Source organism: Spermophilus citellus, assembly GCF_964194105.1.
Source record: "Spermophilus citellus genome assembly, chromosome: 1".
In the NCBI taxonomy this organism is placed as follows: domain Eukaryota; kingdom Metazoa; phylum Chordata; class Mammalia; order Rodentia; family Sciuridae; genus Spermophilus; species Spermophilus citellus.
The window spans coordinates 230,142,397-230,156,364 of record NC_138182.1 but is presented as its reverse complement, the minus strand read 5'-3'; the positions used below and the strand labels follow the sequence as shown (position 1 = coordinate 230,156,364).

General features: G+C 37.3%; 1 protein-coding gene across 1 annotated transcript in view; it reads right to left on the bottom strand.

Moving 5' to 3' along the window:
* Positions 1–13,968, bottom strand: part of SV2C (synaptic vesicle glycoprotein 2C) — a gene marked incomplete at both ends in the record, with an annotated part of 178,482 nt that overhangs the window by 99,127 nt on the left and 65,387 nt on the right. The window contains one exon of the mRNA XM_081287785.1: positions 12,570–12,746. Within this exon, the coding sequence (XP_081143911.1) occupies positions 12,570–12,746 (177 nt within the window). The remainder of the gene's footprint in view (positions 1–12,569; positions 12,747–13,968) is intronic.

The window sequence follows — 13,968 nt, the reverse complement described above, 5'->3', positions numbered from 1 at the left end:
CCCAATTTTAGGAAGTAGGCTTCAGAAAGTAAGGTAGCATGGATAAAACGATTCATTTTTTAAATTTAAATTTTTTTCATTGGTGCACATTAATTAAACAGAATAGTTTGGTTTCATTGTAGCATATTCATACATGTATGTAACATAATTTGATCAATTTCACTCCAATACCTACCTTTCATTCCTCTGGTCCCCTTCTTTAACCTAATGATTTCCATGTGACTTTCATTATGTACTTTTTTTCCCTCTAGATTCCACATTTGAGAGAAAACATCAGATACTTGTCTTTACACTATATGAATTCTTAAATATGTATTCTAATAAAGATATGTAGCAACATAAACAGATTATGGAGCCAACTGGTGATGGCTCAGTTAAAGAGTATGTACTGCTTTATTTATCTTCACATTTCTGTCAGGTAAATTGCTATTGACATTTCAAATAAATTTGAGTCTAGGAGTACAACATGTGTTTATCCATTTAACAATAACTGATTTTCTTAGAGCCTTTGATATGATTAAGAAATATTGGAAGTGACTTCAGCAAATGCAATTTAGGAAAAGGCCATTTTTGCAGCAAACTGGGTGTAACCTGATGAACCACAAGATTTATAATGTTCTGCATTAACTGGTAGATCAAAATATGGCACCATTTCATGTATTTTCCCTGCTCAAAGTGATGCCATATTTATCCCATTGCTGGTTGAAAGCAGACCATTTAGGCCAGCATTACTGAATCTATGGGTTGTGAAATTAATTTAACACCTGTAAACAGCATCTTAAAAAATCAGGGGCTGGGGTTATATTATAGCTCAGTGGTAGAGCGCTTGCCTCACACATGTGAGGCACTGGGTTCAATCCTCAGCACCACATAAAAACAAATAAATAAAGATATTGTGTCCATCTTAAAAAAAACTTAAAAAATCAGAAATGAAGATATTTGAGTGCAATCCAAATTATAAGGATAAAGCATAAGTGTAGGTCATGAAACTTTTTGTACCATTAACATACTTGTTGTATACAGTGTGTGTATGTATAATGTATATTGGGGTCACTGAGTATTTCTAAGTGAGAGTTACTATTCAAAAATTTAAGAGATGACTTAAAATTTAAGATGACTTAAAAGCATCTGTACTTGTTTCTCTGGGCCATTAAGGCAGTGGTTCTAGCTAAAATATCTGGGGTTATGACTCCAACATCTTCAAATGCGGCACCTCGTGATTTAGCGACAGCACACAAAGTCAACCAAACCCTCAAACAAGAAATAAATGCATGTAGTAGGTAGTCAAAACTAGTTTGCCCTGTATCACACTTTGGTAGACTCACATGGTTCTCATGCACAACTTCTCAAGGAGCTCATGCCATGAAGAAATAGGCTGAGTTTAAACATTCAGTGTTTGAATATATTTTAAGTGGTGTCATTATAACACACAGTTTTAGTGGGGAATAAAATGCCCATGCCACAAACCATTTATTGCTATACCTATTTTCACTTAATGTGAAGAATCCATTTCTCTGTACATAAAGTCCTAGTCCTTTTCAAGACATAAGAATAGTTCCAGTTTTTTACTGACTTTTCACATCCTAATTAATGTTTTGTCAGGAGTCTGGGCATTCTGTATATAATAGCTATAACTCGCACTTCTTGGAGGCACAATTGCACGTCAAGATATGCCAGGTGCCTCTGAACTGAGATAAATGTACTTCAGTGTGGCTAAAATTTCAAGTGGAAAAATGTATACTTGCCTGTTAGTTTTCAACCAATTATTATTGCAGAAGTGAATACAACTATTCTGGGCTTGTAAGCAATCCAACTGGTTTTGATTCAATGCCTCTTTTTTAAGGTGTTGCTGTTTGCATGGACAGCAAGGAGCTCTAATGCCAAGGGATAAATGAGCCTGAAGAATTAGTGAAGGATCCTACTTAAATACTTTGAAAAATTCTTTATATTCAGATATCTACAAAACAATCCAAACATCTACATTTCTTATTGTAGACTATCCTCTATTTTCGGGAAAACATGACCCTTCATCTTCCTGTGACATCCTTTAAGCTGAGAAAAAAACATTCCATTGTGCTGTAATGTTAACTGTTATTGGTATTTCGTATATCATTAGCATCTTGAAGGTGGGGACCATGTAGTCTTTATCTTTGAATTACTATCATCTGGCCCAGTGGACATGCAACAAGTGTTTGCTAAAAAGAACTAAATTCCAGACTCTGCATTTTGGGAGTTGGTACACCAAATCTTCTAGAATATTCTGTTCTGAGGACTTAAACATCTCAAAGGATGGAAACCTACACTTCATTTCCTGGGTCAATCAGACCACAAAAGAATTTGAGGGTACTGGGATGGAAATTCCAATAGTGATGTAACTCCCAAGAAGTTCCTCAGTTACTCTGTGCCTTACTTGCTATGGTCACCCCTGGGTACCCAGCTGCCTTGGTGGCCCTTATCATTGAGAGAGTTCATTTGAGATGGTCAGAGGACACTGGGAAACAAAAAAATCCTGTTGGGTATTCCAGGGGCTTATGAAATATCTGTGTGTCTTCCAAATGAATGTAGCTGATATAATTATCAGCTATAAAAATATTTAGACAAGAGATAAGGCAGGTGTTCTCCTGTCTTGTAAGAAAATTTGTTTCCTACAATAAGTATTAAGGGCAGGAATATCTGCCACCACCCAATATCCAAAGCTCATAAATTTTAAAAATCTTCCTATTGTTATTCTACCTCTGGGGTTAATACATATTATGATGATGATTAGTTATTATTGTTGTTAATGTTGCTTATTTCATTAAAATACAATTTCTGAGAATACAAATATTAAAGATTAAAAATATTTAAATGGAAGTTCTTCAACTCCTATGTATCAGTAGTTCATAAAGAGGACTGATTGTGTTTCCCTCTGCCCAACATCTACAGATATTTGACAATGGATGGGGACATTTTTAGTTGCCACAGCTCAGAGGGTGCTACTGGTATCAAGTAGGTAGAGGCCAGGGACCAAGCTAAATATTCTATAATGAACAGGATAACTCTTAACACATAGAAAGAATTACCTAGCCCAAAATAATATAGTGCCAAGGTTAAGAAACTCTTGTGATGAGTGGAGATTTAATGTGGAAAATACAGTTGCTTTCATATTTTAAAATTCCATATCACATAAAGTGGTTGCCTTTTGCTTTACCAGATGAATAACACACACATAAATTCAGTTAACAAGGAAAGTTTATAATAATAGTAACAACTGTTAAAATCTGCTCAAGTTCTTGTTATTTCAAGTTCATTTTTGATGGAATGTTTACACCAATAAAGCAATCAAATCATAGTGGTTTATAAAAAGTTTTTCTCAGTATCAAATATTGTTTTATTAGTTGTCAAATTTAATTATCCTTGGTGATAGGAGGCACAGAAGGAATAATCATTGAAATCCACATTCTATACGGCAGAAGATTATTCAGATTCAGAATAATTGAATTTACACAAATGAAATAGAATTTTGATATTCAGCATTTTGGAGTTGGGGTAGTAAATAATTTTAATAAAAGTAATCTTAACCTTAGTAAATAAAAATTATTTTTGGTTTTGGAAATTAATTATAGAATATTAAGAAACTAAAAAAAAATTGCATTAAATTGGGAATAAATAGGGACTTCCCCCTCACACACACACAAGCACACATATACACAACTTACTAGGTCTGCATGTGACTTGATACTATGTACTTGGTAAATATCATGAAACAAATTTATTTATCCTCCTCAATAGTCTAAAAGTTATGAGTGGGATATTGTGTATGGTAAAGAATGCATTGGCTTTGCAAATAAAATTTCTTGGGTGCTGGGAAATGTGAGATATATAAGTGAAATCAGTCTAACAGAGCAGGTGAAAGAGGATGCCAAAAATTACTGTCGACACAAACCTCACTGAGAAACTGGGAAGCTGGTTTTCCTAATCCCTGCAAATTTCATATTACTCCAGTTCAGATGGCAACTCAGTTGTGGGTAATGTTTGTCCCCATACCTCATACCAATTTATGGTGGCTGCTACGGTTTGGGTAAGTCTCCCCCAAGGCTCATGTGTTAAAGGCTTATTTTCCCTCCCTGTGGAACAATTGGAAAGAGATGGAACCTTCAAAAGATAGAGCCTGGTGGGGATATGGGGATCCTGGTCCCTTCCTGTCACTCTCTTTTTCTTCTGGGCTGCCATGAGGTAGGCAGCTTGCTCCACCATGTGTTCCTGGTGATGCTACCTCACCACAGGCCTCAAACCTATGGGCCTATTGAACATGGACTGGAATCTCCAAAACTGCGAACCAAAATAAACTATTCCTCTTTTAAAGTTGGTTATCTCAAGTATTTTGTTATAGTAATGGAAAGCTAGCTGACAAAGAGAGGTTTAAGATTCTGCAGGGAAAGGGGAGGTTATAGATTAAAAAAAGAATAGTTGTGCTTAAAATTGTTTAAAGTATGATATAATTTTAGGGGCAAGATTATAGACTATCTAATGACTTCTTGTTCTGAGGAAGAATTCTACTAATTCTGTTCTGCTTTAATTCTCCAGCAAGCATATAACAAAGAAAAATTTCATTCTGGCTTATTTTAACATGTTATTATCAAACATCCTTTTACCTCCATCTTCCATTTTCCATTTCCATTGAGAAGCAAGGCATTATTTAAAAACATAATTTAGGAGGAAGTTAGATAATCACTGTAAAGTCACACATTCTATACAGATAATAAGCAGAGGACAAAGTCCACCCAGAGTCCATTCTGGATGCTTTTATGAAGACATGTATTTATGGGCTTATAAAAAAGTCTATTCCAGGAATCACCATTACAAATACCTTACATGAAAAATGTCCTTTTAATCCTTACTCAGAATCAATAAAAAGATGGGAAGACTTTGAACTGCCAGGCCAATTACAAAGCAATTCTAAACAAATTCATATGTTTTAAATCACTCACAAAAATAAGAAATCAAAGAAGTAGCCCCAAAGATGAACCTTTCAGTATCTTCTATTTATTTGGAACTTCATAGCATATCCCAGACCACAGGAAGGGTTTCCAAGGCTTGGATGAAAGAGCAGGCTTAACAGTATCTGAATAGGCCAGGCTGGCACAGAAAATAAGATTGCTATGTTAACGAGAAGGCACATATTTGTAAAAAGTAATCAATATAGAAATAATTAGGAGAAGCACATTAACTGGTGTAACTAAACCCAATATAGAATGGAGGATGGAAATCTCCTTTGCCCAGTAGCAGTGCTAAAGGACACATGATTTAGGTAGCTTTAGTCTTCCAATCTCCAAAGCCATAAGTAAAAATATTAATATTCTTTGACAAAGGGAGTTGTTTTCTTCCTATGTCAAATTCATATGAACCAATTCATATGTTTTAAATCACTCACAAAAATAAGAAATCAAAGCAGTAGCCACAAAGATGAACCTTTCAGTATCTTTTATTTATTTGGAACTTCATAGCATATCATAGCACATAGAAACTATGAAGAGAATAATTGGTAGAAAACTTGGTTATTTAAGATATAGTAATCTGCAATCATAATTTGAGCACAACTAGAACATTTCTAAGAAAACATAGCAATTCAACAACCCAAGCCCTTGTCTGCATTCAGCTTGGTCCCCTAAGCCCCCAAACCTGTGGACATCTGCACCTGCAGCCACAGACTGGGCATCACCAGGAGAAATAGTGTAATTATAGCTCAGGATTCTAATGTTGTCTTGGACAACAAAACAAACAAAAATTAATGAATCTAGCTGTTGGGAGAGCTGGAAGAATGCATCACCACAGGATCTACCTGGTACCATGAATGAAGATGCAGCGATCATTGTGGTGATCTAGAAGAAATGGTGATCATGCAGATGTATGCAGCCACTTGCTGCACACATCTATACATACATCATCCACTTCCCCACTGTCCCTCTGCTTACCCATCCATGCATCACCCCTCCACCTACCCCACCACCAGGTTCAACTCTGCACCAAGTATATTACCAGTTACTCTCTACAACTTGAGTTTGAGATTATTTTTGGATTAAAGATAATCTAGTACAACTGTTGCCCCATTTTCCATATTGGAAATTGAAAAATGTCTTTCCATTCCAATTTTATGAGGTCAGAAGTCTTCCTGGACTCATCTGTTCAAACATTTGGGAGCACCCATCAGGTATGGGGCATGTGGCTATATGGAATCAGACATTTCTGGCTAAGTCTGAAATCTTCAGAGTTTGGGAGTTATAAGTTTCGATTCTGGACCCAGACTGCTTGAGTATGAAACCACTACATCATTTACTGTGTGACTTCAGTTAGTTACTTAACCTTTCTGTGCCTCAACTTCCTCATCTATAATATATAGATCAAATATTATGAATAGTATCTTCAGAGTGTCACTGTGAGGTTGATACTAGTCAGTATATGTAAAGTGCTGACTCCAGCACCTCTCATAGGGTAGGCACTATAGAGGTATTTGATAAAACATATTTTAAAAGTCTTGAAATTTTTAAAATGAATCTGCATTTTTTCCAATATGGTAAAGAAGTAAAACATATCTTAAGAGGAAGATTGGTTTTGAAAAAAAAAAAACCTTATAGTTCAGAATCAAACTAAAAAATCAGAAGAGTTGGGAATGGTTGACCATTGGAACTATCTGTGCCTCACTTTTCTAATTAAAAAAAGGCATAGTATTTTTGAATGCTTAATAATTAAAAACAATAGTGGGACTAAATGAAATGCTACTACAAAACATTCTGAAGAATTCCAGTTAATGGTGACCATTTCTGCAAAGCTAAGGTAGTGTTATTATACATAATATATAGTTAATGAATGGATATTGCAAATAGCTATGAAGGACGCATTTGTTAGGCTCCATTTATAGAGATACAATGACTATTCTTTGTCTTAAGATGCACAGACACACTGAAATTTCATTTTAATTCTTGTTGCTGTTGTATTTTTCTCCTGACCTTCATGCTTAGCAATGCCAGACCCTCCGTGAGAAGTTTCCAACTCTGACAATGCCTGGCATCCAACACATTATCATTCCCATAATTAACAGTGACTGGAAACAAATAATTTAATTCTGGGGCAAATGAAAATGAATCAGTGGTGCCAACTCCATTTCCCATCTTTCTAATTTTCTGTTACAAAAGAGGGGGAGGGACGTGTCTGTTCCTTGGTGTGAGATTTGTTTAGGAAAATAAAAGACAGATGAGTAATTTTTGATGACCTATCCTTCATTCCTGTAAAACATTGTTGTCCCCAGCAAGAAAATCTTTCTTTGTACTGAATAAATATTTAGACTCACACAGAATATGGCAGCCGGGCATATTTATGTTTCTAAGAAGATATACTCATGACTTGTCTTGGAGAATTAGGAGGAAAGCACATTTAGAGACAATGAAATAATAAACTCAGGTAGATCTATCTGAAACAATAACTTCTAGTCCCCTTCAGTGTTGAAGGAACATGATATAGTGCTGCTAACAATGCTACAGAAGAGAGCAACTGCATGTGACATTTGCATCAAAACTGGCAGAAAGACATTCAAGCCTTGGAGTCAGAATGTACCATTTACTTAATTGTAGAGTTCTGAGTTAAAAGAACTTAAATGCAACTTAAATCCTAGCTGAGTCATTTCTGGTTCTAAATCTGCAAAATGAAGGGTCTGGGCTTGACCTAGAACTTCTCTTCATGTTCTAAAATTTATGGGTCATGGAGCTGGTGGGTAGGAGCTCTACCAAGCTCTACCTGCTAAATGGATCTATTTAAATGATGCATTCCAGATCTGTGGAATTAAGCACAGGATGGAGTCAATGACTCAATGGCTCACTGTGAGAAAGATCTGAGCTAAAACCCCATTGAACACTGATTTCCAAAAGCTCCTAGACCACAGTGACATTTTGGATCTCTTGGAATTAGTGCTAGTTCAGAGTCTATGTCCAGTAAGTCATGAGAAGCCTGTTCCCCCCCCCCCCCCCCCCGCCAAGTTCAGTCTTCCTGGTTAAAGCTGGGAGAAATATCAACAAAACACATTTTTGGCAGTGGCACTGTTTCTCATGGGAACCTGGTCTGTACCTCGTTCAAGAGGTTCTGGGTCTATGAAGTGGCTGTAGTCTAGAAGTTTATTTAGGGGACATGACTTTCTGTTTTTATGACTCAATTTAAGTTTTTGTTAACTAGACATGGAAATTTTCTGCTTATACAGGTCAAGTAAGAATTTAATTAATAGGCTTCCTATTTCACTTCTAGGAGCACTAGATGAACTAGCCCTGGTCTGCAGGGTCAGATTTTTCTGTTTTCTGTCTTGCCTCTGCAAGTAACATGCCCATCCTTCCTCAGTAACTAAGCAGTTCACCTGCCTTTCATATCTGTGAGGTTTGGGTCTGTGGATTGAACTATCCATGGATCCAAAATATTCAGAAAAAAACTGCATCTATAGGGATATGTATAGACTTTTTTTTTTTTTGGTCATTATTTCCTAAACAACACACTATAACTATTTATATGGCACTTACATTGTATTAGGTATTACAAATAATATAAAGATGACAAAGTATACAGGAGAATGTGCACAGGTTACATGCATTATACACTGATGTCTTGAACATTATCCAAGAGGTCTAGGAATCAATGCTCCACTGATCCTGAGGGCCAGTATAGAAAAAGACTATTGTCCAAATCCAAGCCCTTTGGAATTTACATGCTGGTAGAGGAGAGAAAGATAAAAGTAAAAACTAAGTATCTTCAAAAAGACAAGACAGAGTTACACTGTGAGTTGCTGTCAGGTAAACACCTCCCCCAGGTGGGTAGGGTGAAGGCTCTGGGAGAACAACCTTCGAAATGGGAAAGGGGCTAGTACTGTGCTCCTGTGAAATACATGTGGCTTAGAGGGTCTGAGCGCCAGAGGCCCACAACAGAAACTTTCCTGACCTTGTAAACCTTAATTCCCTGGTCATCTCAATTTTTAAATTGAGTTTTCCTCAATTTAAAAATTGGATCAGAAGACAGCAGAATACATCAGACACTAGAATGGCAATATGTAAATCAATGGAAGTGTAACTGATGTGATAAAGCAATCTGTATACGGGGTAAAAATGGGAGTTCATAACCCACTTGAATCAAACTGTGAAATATGATATATTTAGAACTATGTAATGTTTTGAACGACCAAAATAAAAAAAAATTGGATCAGAGGTGGATGAAAGGAGATGCTTAGCCATACAGCTATAACATGAGTATTTATTTAAGGTCTTCAGCATGACAGTCTTAATGCTCTGGCTCGTTTTAATAAAGAATGTTTAAATAAAAAGGAAATATATCAACACTTCTGCTGTTTCGGTAACTGAGTTCATAATTAATAGAATGAATGATTTAAACATTACATGCCTTTGAAAACAAGAAGCACTTCTGGGTGGAATTTGGTTTCTCATTCACAATGTTGTCATTTTTTTTTCTCCTTTTGGGAACCTCCCAAGCCCCTTGAAACCTCTGTTCAGGTACTACGATTGGAGGGTGGAGACTGGGAGGGCTAACTGGGGGGCTTCCTTCTATAACCAACCATGCAGCTTGAGGAGAGGATTCAGCTAGGAAATAGGATTCTTCTAGGAAAGGCCTGGCATGGCTTCAGGAGGTAGAGCAGGAGCTAAAATGAGGTTTGAATTAAATTGGATGGGACTAGAGAAAAGAGATTGCCCAGAGTCTCATTTGGATGAGACTTCACAGCTATTCAAGGACAGGGTACCCAGATAAACTGATGTTGAAAAGTACCCTGGGCCAGTGGAGGCAGTACTCTACAAACTCAGATGAAGGGGAAAGATATCATGATTGACAACTTGCCAACAGATTAAGGGAAACCTGGATAGCTGGGGGAGTATCATTCTGAGTATTCATCGGGTATTTCCAGAGAAGATGGACCTGTGAGTCTGTGGACAGAGTGGGGAAGATCTACCCTTGATCTGGGCAGTTACCGTGCACTAGCCAGGGGACCTGAGCATAACCAAAAATGGTAGAGGAAAAGGAGAAATTTTTTTCCTCTCTCTCTCTCTCTTCTTGAGCTGGGACATCTTTTTTCTCTGGCTTTTGAATTCTGGAATTGGTATCAGTATCCCCATCTTCCTAGGTACTCAGACCTTGGACCTTGGACTGCGAATGACACAATTGGCTTCCCTGGTTCTGAGGCTTTTGGACTTGGACAGAGCCATGCTAATAACACCCAGAGGTCTCCAACCTCTAGACAACCTGCTGTGGAATTTCTCTGCTTCTACAATCTCATGAACCAATTCCCCTAATAAATTCCCCATTATCTAGCTAGCTAGCCTATTGGATCTGTCTCTCCAGAGAGCCCTGACTAATACAGATATCTTTCTTCTTTTCTTTTAGTTTAATTTCTTAAGTCCCCTCCGCTGCGGGGTTACACAAAACTCAGGATGTTTTGATTCCTCTACTAAGATAACTAAACTCACATCATGTTCCCCTCAGCCCTGTCCCTGGCCTAGGAAATGGTCACCTGTCCTGGTGAGCAGGGAGGCTTGATTTTATTTGCCATACTTTCTCCCAAATCTTTTGTCCATGATTGATCATTTCACTTAACTTTATGGGTCAGATTTGAATTCAAAGCCAGGAAGAGGCCCCTTTCTGCGTCCTTCCTGTTGTCACTCTGAGGCAATGAGTACAGGACAGCTTAGCTGAGTGAATGAGAGAACAAGTTCAGAGGGAACAGGAAATGCCAAAAATCATGGGTGAATTCTAAAACATTATCTCACATTTTCTTCTCTACCATTACTTTTATTCAATACATTATCTCATTTGATCCTTATACTCCACAGTAGGAATGTAAGGTTCTGTTATCTCCCTTTCACAAAAGAAAAAAGAGAGTGTGGGAGTCACCAGGAAGAGCCTAAATGATGTGAATTTCTTGATTCCAGTCCTATGCCAACTTCATGAAGTTGCTACAGTGCTATGACCTCTCATATCACAATTTATAGAGACCACCTGTGTTAGCAATACATTGTGCTTTTCAGGATAATTTTTTGTTAGTTAGAGGTTAGCAGCCCTGACCTGCTGACTGGAGAATAATTTGTTCATGATAGGGATAAGGCTGGTATCGTGAATAAGCCCACATAGTTTCCTCTTCCTTCCAGAATTAGTTTCTGGACAGTCCATTGGTTTGCAGTATTTTGCAGTTATCATAATGGCCCTTTGTCTCTATAGTCAATTGGGTTGGCCATGTTACAACACAGATTGACAATTAAAATTGTCATAACCATTTTACCCTTCAGGTACTTTGAGTTTGTGAATATCAAAATTTCCCAGAGAATACATGAACCAAAATACCACCCCATATCAGCAGTGTATGTAGCCAATCTCACACAGACTGACACCAAGGATTCCTTCTGCTGAGGTCAAGTCCCTTTTGCCCATCATCACAAAGAAAATAATTGATTCTGATCATTTTTTTCTCCAAGAAAAAATATACTTTCTTTAATTCTGTAACCATCTTAATTTGGTGTAATGCAGTGTTGTCCCTTTAAGGAATGCTCCTGAAAATTGTGCAAGTAAGTCAAATATTTGTTATGTACCTGTCATGTGAGGAGCTGTAGGAAATACTGCTATATGTAATTAAGAAAGACATCCTGGAATACCCTTATCTTATTTCACAAAATTGTGTTCTGCTGCATAGGTTGTGATATTGCATCATCAACAACTGCAACCAATAACATCTCAGATTCATAGCCCAGTCTGTCTCCTTCTCCTAAAAATTTAAATGAAGAGAAAGAAGCCTATCAATGAAAAGAATGTCTCTAAATTCTTAGTTATGAATCAGAAATTTTATATCTCTAAATTTTTCCTTAATAAAGCAGAGTTTCTCATACTCTCCTAATCAAGCTATTGAGTTTTCCCAAACCTGTGGATTCACATAGTGTAGTAATAAGTGCTTTCTTTGAAGAAAATGGCTCCATCATTGGCTCTCCCATGTCACTGCACTTGGCTAGTAGCACAACTTCTGTTAATCCTATAGGAGTCAGGAATTTACCTAAAGTGCATCTTCCACCTCAAGAAGCAGGCTTCCTACTTAGTCAGACACCCAGATAATGCATATCAATAAAACTACAGTCATATGTGACACTCTAATCCTGAATTTAAGATCATCCCTAAATAGTTTGGACCTTTAATTAGCTCTTAGTTGGCAGAAGGATTTCTTGCTTAAATTAAATTTTCAGAAGAAACATACATATATGAACATGCTCTGTTATGGAAATAACTTTCCATTTAAACAATATCAATTTCCTGGAGGTTTGATATATAAGTGTTAGCTGTGAGAACATAGGTATATTTCACTTATCCCTCAGATTGACCTGTGAGTCTGTGGACAGACAGAGATAATTATATCTCTAAAACTCAGCAGTGTAGCTCCTCAGGCTGACACAAACACAGAGAAGGAGAGTTGGTAAGAAATAATCAATTGGTAATGAGGTCTTCTAGGATGAAGAATGTATACAATTATGAAATAAACACATTACTATAAAATATGAAGGTGAAAACCTTACCCGAATCCAGAAAGTAAGCGACAGAAGAGAAAGAAGCCATAACCTTGGACAAATGAAGAAAGGAAGGCAAAGAATCCGTTGACAGACATGCAAATCAGAAGAGACTGTTTCCTTCCCACTTTGTCTGCCAGTCCTCCCCAGAAGAACGCCCCCACCATCATCCCGAGGTACACTATGCTGCCTGCAACACACAGAAAACAAAGAAACACATCAGAAACCCAGAGTAAATGACACAGGTGACAGCAAATGAACAAGGAACAAAATACATTCCAGCGTTTTGCTTAGAGACACACTCTTAACAAATACATCCTTTAGGATTCAGTTCAGTTCTGAGTTGCAAAGTAAGCTATGAAAGGTACCTTGGGCTGCCATGACCAATTGCAAGGGCTGTTGGGAAGTTATTTCCTCTACCATCTCATGCCAATACTACAAGATGGTTGCATCCTATCCCAGTCTTGAGAGGGTGGTTATACAGTAGGCAGACATGAGAAGTATCCACTCAAAGTAATCCTAGAATTTGACTCATGGTCAAGTCACCTTTGGTCTGAATGCCCAGTGCATCACCATGACAAGGCCAAGGTAAGAGACCAAGGCAAGGGCCCCCAGGTCAAACTGGACCCCATATGTTGCCTCAAGTCTCTGCTTGTATCAGATGATCTGTGCCATAGCCAGACCCTTTCCCCCCATAGGGGATCCCATGGTTTTTTTTCTCTCTGGTCCTTCTTGAAAGCCCAGGCCTTTCCTTGGGAGTTAAGGAAAGTGGGCTTAGAGTTTACAAGAGTTAATCTTAAAATTATCTTCAGAGAAGACTCTTGGAGTGAGGAGCTTAAAGAAAGGAGAAAGAACTGTTAGTATGTTGGGAAAATGAATCTTATCATTGTTGGCTTCAATCCCTAAGGGAAAAAAATGGAAAAAAACAGGAGTTAAATAGACATCTCTCTTGCTGTTGCTGTGAGTAGTAGACTCCAGATTCTAGACCAGACTTTGGGAATCTTTCAAATTCATTTTATTATTCTAAAATGCCAATTCCCACAAGCCCAGTCTAGAATGTTATTAGGTATGGTAAATGTTAGTTCAAAAGGATTTCTAAAACCCTATAAAATGTCTAAGAAAAATAATATAATTAATAAATGAAAATTTATGATATCTGGATGTGGCATTAAAAAAGCTGCTGCTTCATATTTCAACCACTTTTGTTTTTTTCCTTCCTTTACCCAACCACCATTTTCTAAGGCATATTTGAGATTCTCTGTGGCATCAAAGTAAGAGGGTGAAAAAAAAGCATTGTTTTATTTGTTGCTTTAGGTTAATTTGGGAAACATCCTATTTAAATATTCATTCCCAAATTAGTTTGCTAACCAGCTAACGAATCCATATGAGACTCAGAAGGAAAACACTT